General features: G+C 38.3%; 2 protein-coding genes across 3 annotated transcripts in view; both read left to right on the forward strand.

Annotated features, from left to right (window-relative positions):
• Window positions 1-2,034: 2,034 nt before the first annotated feature.
• LOC130069639 (phosphoinositide-interacting protein-like) lies at window positions 2,035-3,790 on the forward strand. Its single transcript, XM_056233640.1, has 2 exons — window positions 2,035-2,250; window positions 3,133-3,790. Exon 2 carries the CDS (start codon window positions 3,171-3,173, stop codon window positions 3,555-3,557), a length of 387 nt encoding a protein of 128 aa, XP_056089615.1. The 5' UTR covers window positions 2,035-2,250; window positions 3,133-3,170; the 3' UTR covers window positions 3,558-3,790.
• A 5,235-nt stretch (window positions 3,791-9,025) lies between these two features.
• Window positions 9,026-21,383, forward strand: part of LOC130069642 (forkhead box protein K2-like) — a 69,601-nt gene continuing 57,243 nt past the window's right edge. Inside the window, exon 1 of one of the 2 annotated variants that reach the window (XM_056233646.1) lies at window positions 9,026-9,222. In XM_056233646.1, coding sequence (XP_056089621.1) covers window positions 9,041-9,222 — 182 coding nt within the window. In that variant the 5' untranslated portion in view covers window positions 9,026-9,040. Of the gene's footprint in view, window positions 9,223-21,080; window positions 21,295-21,383 lie in introns of those variants that run through there. The other variant, XM_056233645.1, reaches the window with a different exon arrangement.

Here is a 21,383-nt window from a genome sequence, read left to right on the forward strand (position 1 = left end):
TGGAACTAGATTAAATATTTTGAATGTTCCGATCCAATCTGACCTGTAATGCTGCCTGAATCATAATCACACCGTGTTTGTACGTTGGCCTTGACTGAGTCTGGTTTCTCCCAAGGGTGTTTCCCTCAATTCTGTCACCTGATGGAGTTTGGGTTCCTTGCCACTTTCACCTCTGGCTTGCTTAGTTGGGGGCGCTTAATATTCAACAATATAGACACCAAATTAATTAAATAATTGATCATCTGTAAAACGGAACTGAATAAACACTGAACTGACTGAAGCTGAAATGCATAATTTTCCTGTTGTCACTGTAAAGCTGCTTTGAAACAATATGTTTTGTATAAAACGCTATACACTCACCGGCCACTTTATTAGGTACCCCATGCTAGTAACGGGTTGGACCTCCTTTTGCCTTCAGAACTGCCTCAATTCTTCGTGGCATAGATTCAACAAGGTGCTGGAAGCATTCCTCAGGGAGTTTGGTCCATATTGACATGATGGCATCACACAGTTGCCGCAGATTTGTCGGCTGCACATCCATGATGCGAATCTCCCGTTCCACCACATCCCAAAGATGCTCTATTGGGTTGAGATCTGGTGACTGTGGAGGCCATTTTAGTACAGTGAACTCATTGTCATGTTCAAGAAACCAATTTGAAATGATTAGAGCTTTGTGACATGGTGGAAGTAGCCATCAGAGGATGGGTACATGGTGGCCATAAAGGGATGGACATGGTCAGAAACAATGCTCAGGTAGGCCGTGGCATTTAAACGATGCCCAATTGGCACTAAGGGGCCTAAAGTGTGCCAGGAAAACATCCCCCACACCATTACACCACCACCACCAGCCTGCACAGTGGTAACAAGGCATGATGGTTCCATGTTCTCATTCTGTTTACGCCAAATTCTGACTCTAACATCTGAATGTCTCAACAGAAATCGAGACTCATCAGACCAGGCAACATTTTTCCAGTCTTCAACTGTTCAATTTTGGTGAGCTCTTGCAAATTGTAGCCTCTTTTTCCTATTTGTAGTGGAGATGAGTGGTACCCGGTGGAGTCTTCTGCTGTTGTAGCCCATCCGCCTCAAGGTTGTGCGTGTTGTGGCTTCACAAATGCTTTGCTGCATACCTCGGTTGTAACGAGTGGTTATTTCAGTCACTGTTGCCCTTCTATCAGCTCGAACCAGTCTGGCCATTCTCCTCTGACCTCTGGCATCAACAAGGCATTTCCGCCCACAGAACTGCCACTCACTGGATGTTTTTTCTTTTTCGGACCATTCTCTGTAAACCCTAGAGATGGTTGTGCGTGAAAATCCCAGTAGATTAGCAGTTTCTGAAATACTCAGACCAGCCCTTCTGGCACCAACAATCATGCCACGTTCAAAGTCACTCAAATCACCTTTCTTCCCCATACTGATGCTCGGTTTGAACTGCAGGAGATTGTCTTGACCATGTCTACATGCCTAAATGCACTGAGTTGCCGCCATGTGATTGGCTGCTTAGAAATTAAGTGTTAACGAGCAGTTGGACAGGTGTACCTAATAAAGTGGCCGGTGAGTGTATATATAAAGGTGACTTGACTATCTATGTTCGTTCGTTCGTTCGTACATTCATTCATTCGTTCGTGCATTCATTCATTCGTGCATTCATTCATGCATTCTATCCGTACTTCCATTTTTGTGGAGAAAAGTCATCTCTTTCTTGCAAATTAAGCTCAAGAATCAGAGTTCCAGAAGTCAAAATAAGATATTATTGGACAATGCAACAAGGCTGAGATGCATGACATCTGAATCTGTCTCTGACCATATCTCATCTTTATACACTCCTCTTATCAGCTGTTAACCAATGAGATCGCCACACCTGCTTCCTAAAATTAAAGCCCCATCTCCTTGCCTTACATCTAATTTTGGGATCCTGCCAATTGAACTATCCATCCATCCATGAAAACATAATGAAAAAAAAAACTATCAGGACTGTGCTGGTAAAGAGAGGATGAGAGAGTGTGGAAATCAGAGGAGAGGTGGGGGGGGGGGGGGGGGGTTGGGGTGAAAATTCCACTTAGTGTCCATACAAAGCACTTTAGCACACACACAGACACACACACACACACACACACACACACATGCCTGTGAGGTCTTGGATCATCTCACAGCAGAGGAGTTGACAGGAATGATGCTCATCTGACAGATCGGACAGATATCAGACTCAAGATAATAGGATACTCACGAGTACACAGATTGCTCTGTCAGGTAAGACCTATAATTATGTGTTTTTTTGACCATATTTATTCTCAATGAAAGATTACGAGTATATTAATGATCAGAACTAATATTTATAACTTCAATTTATTTGCAAATCTTTGTATTGGACAGAAGTGATGCATTTAACAGTCGTCTTATTAAACACTCTTCACTTATACTATAGTATAATATTCGGATATCACGGGCTGTTTATGTACAGTAGCTCATCAGGGTGTGGTCCTGTACGCCATATAAACAGTTATTTCACTACAGTAATACTGAGATCACCAACAACAACAACAACAGTGCATATAATGTGTGGCGTATGTTTAGCTTATGACATTGTTCATAGTCTTTGCCAATGAAAGCATCACTATTTTTACTGTCCACACTTAGTGTTAAACTAAAGATTGGTGCTACAGATATGAACGATTCCTCCAATCATGTGTGTTGTTGATGAGAGTTTGGGCTGATACTTTACTAACTGATCAGATGCAGATTTTCACCTGCTGGACCAGAAAACAGGTGAAAAAAAAGTCCACTGTAAGAGAAACCTGAGCAAATCTACAGACTAGATCACAGAGACATGATGAATTACAGGTCTCTTTTTACTCCAGAGAGAAAGAAACCATCTAGCAACGACAAAGATCACCCTAGAAACACCCTAGCAACCACACAAAACAGCCAAGCAACCACACAGAATACTTTAGCAACTGCTTAACAATGCACTAAAAACCATTGACCGCATAGCAGCGTAACATCATAGCGGCAGGATTTGCAAGTGCATGCATACACACTCAAATGACGTAAGCAATCCCACATTAATAATAATGCATTCATAAATTAGTTTTTTTTTTATGTTTGAATTCATTGGTTTAATTATTTCCCCAGACTCGGCCGAGTCCACGGGCGGCGGGACATCTGAAGACATGCTGTCTGTCCCAGAGCACCTGCCCCTCAGGGACTGTTCCCGCTCAAGTTCCTGCGAGAAGCTGACGCCTCGCTCCGACAACACGGTCCTCAGCCTGTCCGGGAAAGAGATCCGCTGGACCCCTCTGCCCCCTCCAGGCAACTGCGAGTACTACTGGCACGCCATCCTCCTCATGACCTCCGGGGGCAGCGTGCTCCTCTCCGGGATGGTGCTGAGTGGACTTTACTTCGCTGATGTTTCCACCAAGGCCACCAATATTTTAGCCCCCGCCCTTCTGTCTATTGGTCTGATGGTGCTGGTGGTGGGTGTGGTTTTGATGCCCATCACACAGAAAATTAGGCATCAGAGTGCAGCGAATCGTCTCAGCAGTTTCTACAAGCTATGAGAAGAACCTAAAGCATCCAAACCCTGTCCTGGAGGGCCACTGTCCTGGAGAGTTTAGCTCCAATTTGCCTCAACACACCAGCCTGGAAGTTTCTAGGATGTGTTCGAAATCGCCCCCTATACCCTCATTCACTATTCCCTACATTACTCCACTAATATCGTTCACTTGACGGAGTGAAAGAAAACGAGTGAGTGAATTCGGACACTGAGTGCCGCAAGGGCTGCTGCTTTTGCATAGTTTGTGCTGTTTAATAATCATTTGAAACTTAGCAAACTGGCAGCACCAGTAGTAATAAAAAGATTTAACTTTGTCATGTAATCTGTGTAAACTCTGATTTAACAATTTAATAATCAATTAAAAAGGAAGTTATACCTGTATGATATTACGCTGTACCCACATTGGACCAGCGATCTGGAAAATGGATGGATGGATGATTCGGCTGCGGCGCCATCTTCTGGTCAGACGTGGGTATTAATTTGATGCGCCACTCTCACAGTTCATTATGGGTATTTCTAGCCGTTGAGTGTACATTGGTTGTACACTCGTTATTGCGGTGCATTGTGGGATTGAATGAGTGCGCTCGATAGTATCCACTATGGTTTCAGACACCATGGGTGTCCCCTCAAAGGGTATAGGGGGAGATTTTGAACACAGCCAAGTATTTCTGACAACTTTAATTAACTGGTTTATGTGTGTTTAATTGAAGTTGGAGCTGAATTCTAGATTAAATATTTTGAACAGAGAACAGTGGCCCTCCAGGAGCGGGATTGGACACCCCTGGTCAAGACCATTGTTTTTTTTTTTTTAGGCACTGTTTGATTCTGCTTCCATTACATTTCTTCTTTTTTTTTCTTTATATATATACACTCACCTAAAGGATTATTAGGAACACCATACTAATACTGTGTTTGACCCCCTTTCACCTTCAGAACTGCCTTAATTCTACGTGGCATTGATTCAACAAGGTGCTGAAAGCATTCTTTAGAAATGTTGGCCCATATTGATAGGATAGCATCTTGCAGTTGATGGAGTTTTGTGGGATGCACATCCAGGGCACGAAGCTCCCGTTCCACCACATCCCAAAGATGCTCTATTGGGTTGAGATCTGATGACTGTGGGGGCCATTTTAGTACAGTGAACTCATTGTCATGTTCAAGAAACCAATTTGAAATGATTCGAGCTTTGTGACATGGTGCATTATCCTGCTGGAAGTAGCCATCAGAGGATGGGTACATGGTGGCCATAAAGGGATGGACATGGTCAGAAACAATGCTCAGGTAGGCCGTGGCATTTAAACGATGCCCAATTGGCACTAAGGGGCCTAAAGTGTGCCAAGAAAACATCCCCCACACCATTACACCACCACCACCACCACCAGCCTGCACAGTGGTAACAAGGCATGATGGATCCATGTTCTCATTCTGTTTACGCCAAATTCTGACTCTACCATCTGAATGTCTCAACAGAAATCGAGACTCATCAGACCAGGCAACATTTTTCCAGTCTTCAACTGTCCAATTTTGGTGAGCTCTTGCAAATTGTAGCCTCTTTTTCCTATTTGTAGTGGAGATGAGTGGTACCCGGTGGGGTCTTCTGCTGTTGTAGCCCATCCGCCTCAAGGTTGTGTGTGTTGTGGCTTCACAAATGCTTTGCTGCATACCTCGGTTGTAACGAGTGGTTATTTCAGTCAAAGTTGCTCTTCTATCAGCTTGAATCAGTCGGCCCATTCTCCTCTGACCTCTAGCATCAACAAGGCATTTTCGCCCACAGGACTGCCGCATACTGGATGTTTTTCCCTTTTCACACCATTCTTTGTAAACCCTAGAAATGGTTGTGCGTGAAAATCCCAGTAACTGAGCAGATTGTGAAATACTCAGACCGCTCCGTCTGGCATCAACAACCATGCCATGCTCAAAATTGCTTAAATCACCTTTCTTTCCCATTCTCACATTCAGTTTGGAGTTCAGAAGAGATTGTCTTGACCAGGACCACACCCCTAAATGCATTGAAGCAACTGCCATGTGATTGGTTAATTAGATAATTGCATTAATGCGAAATTGAACAGGTGTTCCTAATAATCCTTTAGGTGAGTGTATAACATTTGTTTGTTAATGGAAATAAAGCTGGAATAAAATAAAATGTCAGGTGAAAAACAGTATTTTCGGATCTATGGAAAAGATTTATCCAAACTCTCCTCTGTAAAATGTATTTTTTTTATCATTTCTAAAATATTCTATTCTATAATATGTTAAATTGAAAAGTTGATAGCACTTTTCACAATACATATCGTTTCAAAGCAGCTTTACAGAAAATATGTTGTCAAAATGGAACTGTTTTTCTGTCCTGCAAATGAGTGCATATATATAATTAAACATTTGCATATTTAAACATACAATTTCAGAAAACGAGTAATGTGATACATTGTCTTGATGTACAGTGATTAATCAATTGGAGAGAGTTTGGTGATATCTATTTAAATTGTTTACCCTATTCACGTAGTGTCTTGTCTTAATGGAAAAATTGCATTGTGGCTGTAAAGAGAGTCCCACTTCCTTGGCATTTACTGAAACTTTGTGTACATGTGCATTAGCTAAGCCAATGTGGTTTTGGGCCTGGTTTGTTTGATGATATTTTTGTCCGAGTTTCCTGGTGCAATTGGAACATTAGACTCAGCCTCAGACGTCTCGACCACGGACAGTTGGCTGAACGTCTGATGCATTATGGCACATAAAATGGGAAACACTTCAGGAGTTTCGAAGTCTGATTGGTTGAATTCTTCAGGATTTCTCGTTCTTTAACCACCTGCAAACAAAGCCGTCGTGAAGCCAAACCCCCTCATGGAAAAAGAAAGCCATTGTGTTTACAACTGTGACAATGAGCACTTATCAGGATCAACTAAACACTATGTGAATTAATTTCACAGCACCATTATTGCAGTAAAATTGCACAACGTTCTTGAATGAATTGCACACCGGTCTGTTATTGTGGGGACATTAACTTTACATTTTCACACCCCTAAACATGACGCTGAACTAACCGAGCAGTGATTGGTTACTTTATGAGTCAGTTAGACGGCCTCTTGGCCAATGAAAGCTGCTAAAGAGTCAATCTGAAGGTCTGGCTATTGAATGTTGGCAAACAATTTTATATTTCTTATATTTTAATTCCTCATGAGCTGTGAACTTGCATGCCTTGAAAATATCTGTGTTGAAGCATTATAAGATGGACGCTGACTTGCTTTAATAAGGACTTTTGGATCATTGTCAACATTGCTCAAAGTTTAGGAATTTGAAAAAATGTATTAAACAAATTGTTTTGGATGATTATATGGGCAAAACATCTCAGCTGCATTTTAACTTTATATGCAAATTTACACTAAGGTAAAAAAAGAAACTGCATAATGTGAATGTTTATTAAAACTCGGTTTGATTATTGACCCAGATTCTTATTTACTGTGTGAGATGTATTTGTCTTTTTAATTTTTTTAAATTATAGTAATTATTAATATTGTAATTTTTGTTTGTTTTTATTGTAAATAAAGTTGCTGCCTTAATTTTTTTAAAGTAATTTCAACTTAAATTGCATTAAACCGCCTTAAAAATGAGTTGAATCTTGTTAAAACAAAACAAAAACTTAACTTATTTTGATTAGTTAAAGCATTGTAAAAACATGTGTTGTCATAACTTATTGATCATATAATTTGTTCTTTTTTGTCTTTATTTGAAATTAATCTGTGTGGGATAGATTAGGAATCCACTAAGAATCGCACAAGTCTATACTGGATAAACTAAAATATCCTTTTCATTTTCATTTCATCCAGTACTTTAATTAACTTTACAAATTTAATTAGCATCCTTGTATTCCTTAAGGGGTTTTCACCACGCTAACATTAACAACATCTTATTTTAATTTGTAAAAATAGGAAGTCAAGCTGGCATAAAACCTTTTCTTTTCTCATCATACCATCCAATCAGAAAGTGTCTGAGATTAGAAACTAAAACATGACTGGACCAGAAAGATGTGTGTGGCTTTTGGTTAAAAAACAAACAAAAAGACCCGGATCTCTCATTTGAATTACTTGAGCCCACATTTGACAGGCACATTTTTAGGATGTACAACCTGACACAGAATCCAACATACTGAGGTATTAGTTTTTATTTGTTATTCAGTTTTGCTTAGCAGGTAAGCTATCATTGACTCTAAATAACATATAGTCAATAAAGAGGCAAAATAGGTGTAGCCTACTCTTTATGCTTTGTTTATTTATTTATATATAACTAGTAATATCGCTGAATTAAACATGCGATATAGGAAGGCCATTTGTTTTTTGTTTGTTTTTGTTTTTATTAATTCAATGCCATGAGAACATGAGGTATTACATATTCACATTATCACATTAACATTAGCTGCCAGGAAATTAAAGAAAATAAACAAATAACAAAAATAGAATTTTTAATTAGCATTACATGTTTTCAGCGCTTTTTTGTTTTTTTCCCAAAAGATTTACATATAATTTAAAATCATTTTTTAGTGAAAAAATGTGGTTTGCATTGAGCCCACTTCTTTTTATGTATATGGAATTTTAAATGAATACAAATACACAGATTTCTGTCATACACTTCAGTTTTCTACTAATAAAGGTTTTTAAATCTTTCCAAAATAATCTTGAGTAAATACAGTGGAAAAAACGAATGGAAAATCGTTTCTTTTTCTAGTGCACAAAATTCAAAGGCATATGAAATATTAAGCTTAAATCTTCCCAAAAAATGCTTAGCAGGATAAAATTCTGTGAAGTATTTTGTAAGACACTTCCTTAATTTTGTTATTAACACAAAACTTGTTTGGCAATTTCCATGCTTTGACCCAAGAATAAAGAAGACCAAAATAATCTTGCTACAGGAAAAGACAGAGCAAAGATACATTTTTTATATTTTTTTTTTTTTAAAGCTAAATTTTTGTCAGGAAGGCTAGGCAATATTTTTTTTTTTATGAAGACAACAAGTAACATTGGAAGGCCATTTGACTGCATTATCTTGCTGCCATCTTGACATCACATACATGGGTTATATCCTGTATAGGCCTACTCATAAAAAAACAGACCAGAAAACTTTAATGAAATTAATTAAAAAGTTAAACAAGTGAATCTTAGATGATTAAAGGTGCGATGTCACTCGTTTTTTAGGCTGAAACATTTTTTTGTCACATACAGCAAACATCTCCTCCTCACTATCCGCTCGCTGCCTGTCCCCTGAACACACTGTAAAGAAACTGGGTCTCTCTCTGTAGGCAGCCCAGGCTCCACAAACAGCAACAAAAACAAACTGGGGCAACCCGCACCACGAAACAAAACAAACAGTGTTCCAGCCAATAACCGAGAAGAATGGGGGTGGGGTTTAGTGCGCGTGCACATGACGAGGGAAGTTAGCTAGAGAGATGTCCTAGACAACATTTAAGGTTATAAATATATTCTCTTGAATTTGGATATGGCCGACACACGACCAAAGAGACGACGCTCCGAAGCACAAATGGCCAAGAGGAGGGAGAAGGAGAAGCAACGCGCGAAGTCCCGAATTTACGTCGGACAAGCCTTCGAGAGGTGGCGAGAACTCCGCCGGCAGAGGGGCTTCCTATCTGACATAGAGCTGGCTCTGTTTCTGCTGGACAGGTGGGTACATCCAGCTTGCTTTTTCTAAATGGACGTTCGTGTTTGCCTAACCAACACAGGGATGTAATTAGCTAGAACTGTGCAGTCAGCGCTAACCTTGGTGAATACCATAGACAGTAAAAGAAAGGTGAATACAACTTATAGGTTTCCATCAGCTAGCTATCGATCTCTACTGTGAAGGGAGGAGGAGGAGAAGGAGAAGGAGAAGGAAGGGAGGGAGGGTCGAGCTAGCCTCCGTTTTGGTTTTGTTTGACAATACTTTGAAAGTCAACGGGAAGTGACGTCACCCAACAGAGCTTAGAGCACCTTTAAGGGGTTTTTTCCCACCATGCTAACATTAACAACATCTTGTTAAAGTCTTAGGAAGTCAAGCTGGCATAAAACCTTTTCTTTTCTCATCATACCATCCAATCAGAAAGTGTCTGAGATTAGAAACTAAAACATGACTGAACCAGAAAGATGCGGCTTTTGGTTAAAAAAAAAAAAAAAAAAACACAACAAAAATACCAGCTCTCTCATTTGAATTACTTGAGCCCACATTTGACAGGCAAATTATTAGTATGTACAACCTGACAAAGATTCCAACATACTGAGGCATTAGTTTTTTTTAGTTATTGTTTTGCTTAACAATATTGACTCTAAATAACATATAGTCAATAAAGAGGCCAAAATGGAGGTGTAGTCTACTCTTTATACTGCTTAAATAGTAGTAATTGAATTAAATATGCGATGTAGGAAGGCCATTTGTTTTTTTTTGTTTTTTATTGCTCAAACGTAAACAACAGTATACAAAGTATACAAAACATACAAAGTATACAAAACATACAACTTAATATTACCCTTGCCAGGGGGATAGGTATCACATACATTCAAACAAATTGTAAGTTATACAAATATTTCTAGTTTTTATAGCCTTTTTGTTCAATGAACCACTAATTAATTTTATATATGATAACATATCACAATAAAAATGTTTAAAGGCCGGTTTTTGTTTTATATATTTGCATTTGTGGATATAGAATTTAGCTTGCACTATTAGTAAATTTATAATAAAGAACATATCTTCTTTACTTTGTTTTCTAAAAAAACAAAACACAACATTTTCCCACTTCAAAGTAAAGTCCTTGTAAAGTTCTTTCATAATAAAGCTGCAGAAGTCCTTCCAAAAGGTTGTGGAGTGTGTGCAGATCCAAAAAAGGTGCTGGATGGTCTCAGGGTGATTTCCGCAAAAAGAACAGTTCACATCAATGTCCCTTTTGAATTTTGTCATATAGTGGTTAGCAGGGTAGTACTTATGGATAATTTTAAAAGAAATTTCTTTGACCTTGTTTGTAACAAAAAACTTATTGGGAATTGTCCATACTTTTTTCCAATTAATATCATTTACAAAAGAATTCCAGTATATGAAACAACATATGGGACAGATATCACTTCTTTCTGAAACAAAGACCGTACATATTTATTGTTATTTTTAGAAGAGGTCAGACAAATTTTAGCTACATCTGAATCAATTGGATTATAGAAAGGAACAGAAGAGATATTAAAATCAACACTTCTAAATAGCATTTTGACACCAGAAGGTATAGCGGAAGGCCATTTGACCGCGTTGCCTTGCCGCCGGAGTGACGTCACAAGGGCGTTCCCCCTCGTGCGCGCCAGGTGAGTCTCACCTGAACTCGGCAGATCTTCCGCGATACCGACAGGAGCGGCAGCATCCTTCTCCTGAAGGTGAAGATGAAGGAGCTGCGGTGCATCGGCACCTGTTTGCTGTTATTTGTCATGGCGATCGTCTTCGACGTCGTCGGTGTGATCCTGCTGTTCGTCGGCGTGTTCGGGGACGTGCGGCGGAACGGCGTGTTTTACGGGGATTTCCTCATTCACACCGGCGGGCTGCTGCTGTTCGCCAGCCTGGCCTGGTGGCTCATGTGGTACGTGGGAAACATCAGGGTGGAGGAGGAGGATGAGCGTGTGGAGCGCGGGTCGAGCGCGGCGCGCGGGTCGAGCGCGGCGCGCAGCGTCAAAGAGCTCGCGAGGAAACTCACGGAGAGACTCTCCAAAACACACAACAGCGGTGAGAAGCTCACAGACCCAAACAACATTTTCATGAATCATTGAGAACTTTTTGTAATCTCTAAAGAACCATGGCGGTAACACTTTACAGTAAGGTTCATTAGTTAACTTGAACTGAGAATGAACAATACTTGTATAGCATTTAGTCATCTGAATTCATATTCATTTCAACATTTACTAATACATTATTAAAATCAAAGGTTGTATTTGTTAACATTAGTTAATGCACTGTGAACTAACATGAACAAACAATGAGAAGCTGGATTTTTATTAACTAACATTATCAAAGATTAATAAATACTGTGACAGATGAATTGCTCATTGTTAGTTCATGTTAGTTAATACATGAACCTTATTGTAAAAGTGTTACCAAAATTTTTTTCTATCTTCATAAAAAAAAGGCTTCTGTTAAAACTAAAGTTATGGAGTCTAAGGACATGATGATGGGAAGAAAAATATAGGCTATTTAAATGCTGCATAATATGATTCTTAAGATGAAAATAATAAGTTGTGGGAATACAACTAATTCAAGCTACTTGAAATTTAGCTATTTCTTTCCTCCCATCTCATTTTTTTTTCTGTCACCGTCTGAGTATAAAGAATGATTGAAGAAAATACCTTAAAGTGCATGCATCCTTATTCTTTAGAGCTTTTTTTATTTATTTTTAGTATCATTTATTTTTTTCAAAAATTCTATTTAAGGTTAAATACTAAATTAAAAATGAAATGATACACTCCTATAAATAAAGGTTATTTATTGGCATCGAAGGTTCCATGAAGAACATTCATATAATCTTTCCATTCCACAAAAGGTTCTTTATAGTGGAAAAAGATTCTTTAGAATATTAAAATGTTCTTCACACTAAGAAAAAAACCTGAAAGGTTCTTTCCAGGACCCATATGGTTCTTCTATGACATCACTGTGAAATCCCTTATTTGGAACCTTTATTTTTAAGAGTGTGTCCATTTCCAGTCTGTATATCCTCATGTGTGTGTGTGTGTGTGTATTGATCTTTATATTGAATCTAGCCATCTGTCTTTGTTTTGCACAGGTGAGAAAACCAGAAGCACCTCTTCCACGATTCGAAACGTGACGTGGGGCAAATCCACATATTTCCCAGGACACAAGGATCTTGATTTGATCAAATGTGATGAACTGCCCAAAGAAAAGTCGGGTGATGATCAGTTCATGTCCTACCAGAATCAAGGATACGAGGATGAGGAGTCAGGCAAAGCAATCCCAGGTGAGGACTCTGAATCAGATGTGAGCAAATGCGATGAAGAATCTCAGGAGAAAAAGCCAAAAGAAGATGAGTTCACCTGTTACCAGAATGAAGGGTATGAGGATTCAGAATCAGGCGGGAAACCTCAGGAGAAGAAGCCGGATGATCAGACGGAGCCACAGAGTTTCGATGATCTGCTGTGAAAAGAGGTGAGTAAATATGAACCCTACATAATAAAGGCACTTCAATGAAGTTCAATTCAACAAAATAAACTCACATGTGACATGAACTCTACAAAGTTTCATGCTGTGCCCATGACATTTTCATACATAAACATCCGTGTCTATTTTAGCTGGTGTGTAATTGTTTACCAAGATGCAAATCTGCAAATCTAAACCTACTAGTTATTTACATAGGATCCTAATGTTGTATTTAGATATGTTATTTATATGTACACACTTGCATGCTTCTTTATTCAATGGTTGGGTAACACTTTACAATAAGGTTCATTAGTTAACTACCTTAGTTAACTTGAACTAATGAACAATACTTCTACAGCATTTATTAATCTTAGTTAATATTAACTTCAACATTTACTAATGCATTATTAAAAGCAAAGGTTGTATTTGTTAACATTAGTTAATGCACTGTGAACTAACATGAACAAACAGCTGTATTTTTATTAACATTAACAAAGATTAATAAATACTGTATTGTTCATGTTAGTTAACACATTTACTAATGTTAACTAATGAACCATATTGTAAAGTGTTACCAATGATTGTATATTGTTAGTATTTTGATCATATATTTAGACCATTATCAAGATACCAAGCAAAGATACCATTATCAAAATTGAAGCAAACTCACTAATTAATTCATGAATTTATGTAAGGCATGATTTACATGGGAAGTTGTTCTACTCGTGAATGAGGCCTGATATCTTTTCACACGGAAGTTTAAGAAAACTCTTCTTATTTTCCAGGTCCTGCAACAATGACTGAATTAGCCGAGAAGTCTTCAATAGTCTTCAACTATTTGCCATCCGCAGTACGCTTAGATACTGCACACATTTCAAACGGGGTCTGAATTATAGAATTACGGCTTTAATATACTAAAACACAACTGTCTGTTGTGTTTATATGGAGTGGTCAATTCATATGATAAATTAGAGTATCGTGCAAAAGCGCATTTATTTCAGTAATTCAACTTAAAAGGTGAAACTAATATATTATATAGACTCATTACATGCAAAGTGAGATATTTCAAGCCTTTATTTGTTATAATTTTGATGCTTATGAAAAACCCAAATTCAAAATTACAATATTGTGAAAGGGTTTTCATAAGCTGTAAGCCATAATCATCAAAATTATAACAAATAAAGGCTTGAAATATCTCACTTTGCATGTAATGAGTCTATATAATATATTAGTTTCACCTTTTAAGTTGAATTACTGAAATAAATGAACTTTTGCACGATATTCAAATTTTTCGAGTTTTAGCTATATATATATATATATATATATATATATGTATGGAGTGGTCAATTCATATAACCACTCTTTACTGATATCTGTGGCTTATGTAATGGAATTTAGTGGTGTCACCAAACTGGTCAAATGAAGTGAACTCTTACTTTGCACATTATTTACTCACTTTTATACGCTTTGGCAAAGCTGTTGGCAAATTACCTCCAAAAAGTGGAGGTAACACCAACAAATGTTGGATCATTTCAAAATGACCAATGTGGGTCAATATATCAGTCGATCGCTATTTTATTGTGTGATGTTGTGTCCACTTGTGTCGTGTTTCTGTTGATATTCTGTGTCGTTTCGAAGTGAAACTCAGGTACAGCCCTTGTTTTTGCACGTACTCATTTGTGAATTCACGCATCGCCTCATGCATTGTAGGAATCCATTACCCTTTCAAAGCGGCAGCTGGGCGTTCATGCAAACTCCTCCACAGAGTCAAGTCATTTCACTTGTTAGCCAATCAACAGTCAGCGACCAAACCAGTCCGACAGCAAATGCTTCAGCCTGAAATTTCAAGAATTGTGGCTTTAGTGGAAAGGGAGTCAAATATGTATGTTATTTTATTGCTAAATAATGTGGCCTAAAACTACAGTATATGAAGAATTATATATTGCCAGATCATGAAATTTCAAGATGTGAAACATATATTTTAATATATTATATTTTCAGTAATGAGTGAGGCATGCGTGTGTGTACATGAAGAATTGTATGATGTAGTGCATGTAAATATAAAACATGTAATCTTGCTTTCACTGTACCAATGTAATATGAAATGCGTGTGGAGTTAAATCTGTCTTTAGCTCAAGTTTGTATAAACAATCCACAATATCAAATTAAACCACATTTCACCCTTAATGACTGTATTTTTTTTTATTTTTTGCTTATTGGTGTTTTTTGTCAGTCAAGAATCAGGGTTTTGACACAATCAGGGTTATTGAGCCCATAATCTTGAGTATGAACCCATAACCCATAATTGAAGGATTAGTTCACTTCAAAATTAAAATTCTGTCATCATTTACTCACCCTCAAGTTGTTTTAAACCTGTATGAGTTTCTTTCTTCTGTTGAACACAAAAGAAGATATTCTGAAGAATGTTGGTAACCAAACAGTTGATGGACCCCATTGACTTCCATAGTATGATTTATTTATTTTTCTATAGAAGTCAATGCATCTTCTTTTGTGTTCAACAGAATTGAAATTGAATGATCCCTAAAACCAGGTGCCTTGCTGAAATGTGCATTGTGACTAATCTGTGACTAATAGAAGTTGTTTGAGTATTACATAACTCAGAAAACCACTCTTAATGCCACATCCGCAGTGGTTCTTTGACAAAGGCTTTTAGAAGGATCTGAATCTGTTCACTTCACAGTTGGTCCACTTTCATTGTGAGGAAAACTGTTTATATGCATAAAAATAGAGTCTTGACCTCTTGACGCATTTGACAGGCGGTTGGACTTGTTTTGGTGGTTGCAAAGCATGTTGTCAAAGGAATGGACTACGTAAGAATGTGGGTGAGCTGCTTCATAAAAGCCTTACAAAAGAAAGGGTTCCTGTCATTTATTCATTCATTCTTTAGTGTCATCAGCCTGCTGTACGCCTGTTGGCTCTCCTTACCTGAGCTTCTCCAAGATGGGCTGCAAGGAAAGAGTGGGACGCTGCTTTATCTTTCTCTTCTTGGCCATTCTGTTCGACGTTGTCGGATTGGCTCTCTTGCTCATTGGCATTTTTGCACCTATCAGTTTTTGGGACTTTTTTGTCCTTTCCGGACCGATCATCATCTTCCTTAGTCTGGTGTTTTGGATCTTTTGGTACATGGGGAACCTCACAGTACCGTACCGTGAAATCCTGCCCAGGTGAACATGGATAAGAGGAGGAATATGGACTGGAGAATTTGAAAATATGAACTCTTGGTAGTCGAAGGAACTCCGTGAAACGACCAACAGAAAGGATGACGTGTCACTGCCGGAGTCAACCGTTGAACCATCATTGGGAGCACTTGTCTTGGGAGTTAAAAGCTTGGGAATTTGTTTTTTCCATCTCAAGATGCTTCAAGAATGAGAAAAGTGGAGTGATATCCTGACAATGAATTTTAATGGCAGAGACTTGGCCAAAAAAGAGAGGAAGATTCTTCAATTCGATCTTGAATTCTTGTTCATTTTTAGCCATTACATTTTTCCTGATTATGAAAGACTTATTGCTGAGTATCACATACATAGTTCTTGACTCTTTTGGGGAGATCCTGTCATGCACTTTATGGAAAACATTGGAAAACCTCAGGTGAAGTGCTGAGCCCATAGACACTGATCACTGTACTGAAAGCTAACTATTTATTTTCTTTGTCTTGCCTTTTCCAAAGATTTTACCTCCGTTTACAGGCTAACAAATCAATTATTATTATTCTTTTCATTATAACCAATAATAGCAGAAAATGGTGATGCTGAATGTGAACACCTGTACTGAAATCATGCTGTGGTTACTTTGAATGTTTCATATAAGATTAATTTATAAAATTATGTTTTTGTTTGGTCAATGACAGTCAGGGGCGTCGTCTTTTATGATCTTGTGTTTTGGTCAGATGGCTTTCTGGAAACCAGATGAACTGGAAATGCCAGCACAAACGTCAGCATTGAATGGGAGAGATCCACCCTGTATGCATGACTCAGGATATATGCTTTTGTTATTTTACATGAAGTGCTTCCTCTTATGGTGTCCACCTTGTTGAGATCATATGGCAAGTTCAATAGTACACATTTCTCATGGTGATACCAATATTACTTTTCAGTGTTCAGTTCTGAAGACATTTTTGTTTACTTTGGATAAACACTTGATGTCCAATGTGAATTTTGGATACTGAAGCAAAACCAATTGAGTCCAATTGACTTACGTTGGTTACAGAAAGTCTGCAAAGTTTTAAAGATCAAAGTGCATGATATATCTACGTAACAATGTAAGAAATTTGCATAATGCCTGGCTATGGTCTTTATTGGCTGCCGTGAAACAATGTCTACTTTGACCCTCAAACACTGTAGTTGTAGCTGAGACTGTAAGAGTTTGGTTCGTGTTGTCGGCATGTCGAGAAAACTGTTTTCTGAGCTGTGAATCCACTGTGTATGCACTTCAAAAGGATGAGGACTCACGCTGGAATTGATATATATAAAAAAAGAAGACATCGTTCGTATCACTGTGTATAAAGTGCTGAGGAAGATCTAGAGCTGGAATTCAGATATGGTAATAGACAAATAGTTTCCGACACACACTGTAAGTGGCCGACTAATCACAACAGACTGAGCCATCTGACCAATCAGAGCAGAGTAGACCAATCATAACAGAATGGTTAATTTGACCATTTAGAATAGACCAATCACAACAGACTGGAACATCTGACCAATCAGAGCAGAGTAGACCAATCACAACAGACTGAGCCATCTGACCAATCAGAGAAGAGTAGACCAATCACAACAGAGTGGAACATCTGACCAATCAGAGCAGAGTAGACCAATCACACAACAGACTGGGTCATCTGACCAATCAGAGCAGAGTAGACCAATCACAACAGACTGGAACATCTGACCAATCAGAGCAGAGTAGACCAATCACAACAGACTGGGCCATCTGACCAATCAGAGCAGAGTAGACCAATCACAACAGACTGGGCCATCTGACCAATCAGAGCAGAGTAGACCAATCACAACAGACTGGAACATCTGACCAATCAGAGCAGAGTAGACCAATCACAACAGACTGGGCCATCTGACCAATCAGAGCAGAGTAGACCAATCACAACAGACTGAGCCATCTGACCAATTAGAGTAGAGTAGACCAATCACAACAGACTGAGCTGTCTGACCAATCAGAGCAGAGTAGACCAATCACACAACAGACTGGGCCATCTGACCAATCAGAACAAAGTAGACCAATCTTTTCGTTTTAATTTAAAAAATATGAAACATTAATTTGTGACTTCAGGCAATATGCGCATATACTCTGATTATCTTTGCTGTATGTATTTGTATATAAAATACGACATAAAAAGACAACCCTCTTTATTACAAGTCAGTTTTAATGAACAATAATAGCCATTATAAAAGTATAAGTATAAAGTGTAAGAAGTTTATACAATAGGAAATTTAGACAAGCACACAATTCAGTCAAAAATACAAAGTCAACGAAAGTTATAAAGTTATGAAACTTAACTCTGCCCTCAGCCAAAACAATATGTCCTGGGAACAAATCATATATTCATGAGACCAAAAATCACCCGTTAGATATACATAAAACGAATTATCTCATATTTAACCATTATAGAGAAATCAGAACCAACGGCAAACGTCAGAAGGACTAGGCGAGGTAAAGCTGTTTTCGGCGGGGTTATCGAGAACTGAGCGCCCAGTGATCGCCTGGATCTCACAACTCCGAAAACTTCAGATCAAATTTTCAAATCTGCACTATCTTTATAAATAAACCAGATTTGAGCTTTAATGGGAAAGTTCACCCAAAAATTGCTGTTGTTCCAACCCCGTAAGACTTTCGTTCATCTTCGGAACACTAATTAAGATATTTTTTATTAAAGCAGCACTAAGTAGGAATTCCGTTTTTGTCAAACAGCGACCCCTAGAGTCGCTGTGGAGTACTTGTACTGTCGTGAATAGCACTCACACAGAGATGGCTCGCACTCACGGCCGGATCCCCTCCCCCTGTACACCGGTACCTGTTCAGTAGGATGGACGCTGTAACTAGTGGAAATAAGGTATGGCCCCTTTAAGAGCTGCGCGAGCCCAACACCACATGTATACGGCGCCGGGTTATTTCTGTTTGATGCTCATTTTATCAGAATTTTATCAGATCTGTTTTTTGCCATAAAGCAATTCGTTACCTCGCGAGACCTGATATCACACGATACTTCCTAACCCGCCGGCCCAAAGTTGCAAGGGTGGTTTTGCGGCTCACAGGCACCAGGGGGGTGCGAGACGACCACCATTCAACACGAAATCAGTAATATAAACATTACAATGACCCCAAAGCTGTTCGGTTAAGGTAAAATAGTTACTTAGTTCACCTTTAAATCTGAGAGCTGGATTACTCTTCCATAGGTTTCTATTGTAATTGAAACTTGCCGGCCCAGAAAAGTTATTAAAGACATCGTTAAAATAGTCCAAGTGACAATAGTACAGTGGCTCAACCTTAAAGGGATAGTTCGGCCAAAAATTATATTTAACACATGCATTACTCACCCTCAAGCCGTTCGAGATGCATATGTCAATCTTGTTTCAGACGAACACATTTTCAGTTATTTTAGAAAATGTCTTAGACCCTTCAGTGGATATAATGTGAAGCAATGGGGTCCACCTCCTTCAAGTCCCAAAATGTGCATACATCCTTCACAAAAGTAATCCATCCGGCTCCAGGGGGATAAACGAAGGCCTTCTGAGGGTAATCCGTGCGGTTTTGTCGTAAAAATATACATATTTAAAACTTTATAAATGAAAACATCTGACTTCCGGCAACGATCGATGCGCGTTCACGGGTGAACTCAGGGTGAACTGAGTGGAGTTTTGTTTTGCTCTGCTCTCTGGCTGCGCTGGCGCCTTCGTTCTACGTCACGACGGTTCCTACGCTACGTCATACCTCATACGCCGACTTCCATCCGTGAACGCGCGTCGATCGTTGCCGGAAGTCAGATATTTTCATTTATAAAGTTTTAAATATGTATATTTTTACGACAAAACCGCACGGATTACCCTCAGAAGGCCTTCGTTTATCCCCCTGGAGCCAAGTGGATTACTTTTGTGAAGGATGTATGCACATTTTGGGACTTGAAGGAGGTGGACCCCATTGCTTCACATTATATCCACTGAAGGGTCTAAGACATTTTCTAAATAACTGAAAATGTGTTCGTCTGAAACAAGATTGACATATGCATCTCGAATGGCTTGAGGGTGAGTAATGCATGTGTTAAATATCATTTTTGGCCGAACTATCCCTTTAAGTTTATCAAGCGACGAGAATACTTTTTGCTGTAAAAATGATCCATGTTATCCCCATGAATGAAAGTTAGAAACCTGGGTATTTTATATAAAGTGAATTTTACATAAAATGCTGTAAAAAAAAAAAAAAAAAAAAGCCACAAACAACAACAACAACCTATTATTCTGTTACAAAATTAAATGTTATTGTCTAGGGTCCCTGGAGACCCCAAAGATAACTAGTGTCGGCCCCAATGAAGATAATCAGAACTCAGAAGTGGGACTGAGAACTCAGGGAGCGCATTGAAAATGATACGATTGCAAGAAAAGCATATCTTGCAAAAGAAAAGAGAGGTGATGAATCTTGTTAAGTAGTTATTATATTGCTTTCCATTCAAGTTGCTCTGCATTTACTGTTTTAAACATTTTGATGAATACATTTTTGATAGGCCTATTTTAAAGGCACTGTAACATGTAAGATTTGTGTAATAAAATATCCAAAAACTACTTGCATAGTGTGATATATTTCATGCAGTTTGTTAAATGTTTGTAAAATTCCCATTTTAAATAATGGCTGTTTTTTTTTTTACTTTATTTTTTCCTTGCAAAACATACAGAGGTGACATGTTTATGACATACAACTCTGTATACAATATAGTATTAACAATATGTTCCATGTCATCAGAAAACAAATGAGAAAAGAAGAGTTAAAGAGCTAAAACATTTAGTTACATTGCACATCAGTTACATTGTACAAATTGAAGATGTTTACTTGCTTTCTTATTTACTGAAAATGTAATTATATTGAGATACTTTTTAAGCTCTTTCAAAAACAGAAAAAAAATGTTTTTAAATAATGGTCGTCCCTTGTCATTGTCGCCTATCAATGACGTAATTTTCGCGCTATACTCGGTTTCCGCTTGTAGAAACCGCAGCATATATACATAGATGCCTCATTAGCTGCCGTTTCTATGGTTTCAATGGGCCGCTATACGTTATAGTCGCCAATGAGAAATCTATGTTTTCATATACATCTATGCTACTGTATCTAGCACGCCGCTGTTGTGTTGTGTTGTTCATCATCATGGATCACAATTATTCATTGGCGATTACAGAAATTCCCCCAAAACGTAAACGTAGACCATCAGAGGCAAGAAGGCTTTGGGACAAACGGAGAAATAAAACCAGGGTAAATATCGGCGTGGCGTTTTGCAGATGGAGAGAACTTCGAGACAAACTTAGAATTGACAAAGACTCCACTCTCGCATGCTTTCTAATAGACAGGTAAGCATATAGGCTATATTATTTATTGTACAACTCAAATAATAGTCATTTGATGACTTCAATACATGGTTTTCTCGGCAACGTCATCA

The sequence above is a fragment of the Rhinichthys klamathensis genome, unplaced genomic scaffold (assembly GCF_029890125.1).
Source record: "Rhinichthys klamathensis goyatoka isolate OS25496 unplaced genomic scaffold, OSU_Roscu_1.1 h1tg000373l_1, whole genome shotgun sequence".
Taxonomy (NCBI): Eukaryota; Metazoa; Chordata; class Actinopteri; order Cypriniformes; family Leuciscidae; genus Rhinichthys; species Rhinichthys klamathensis.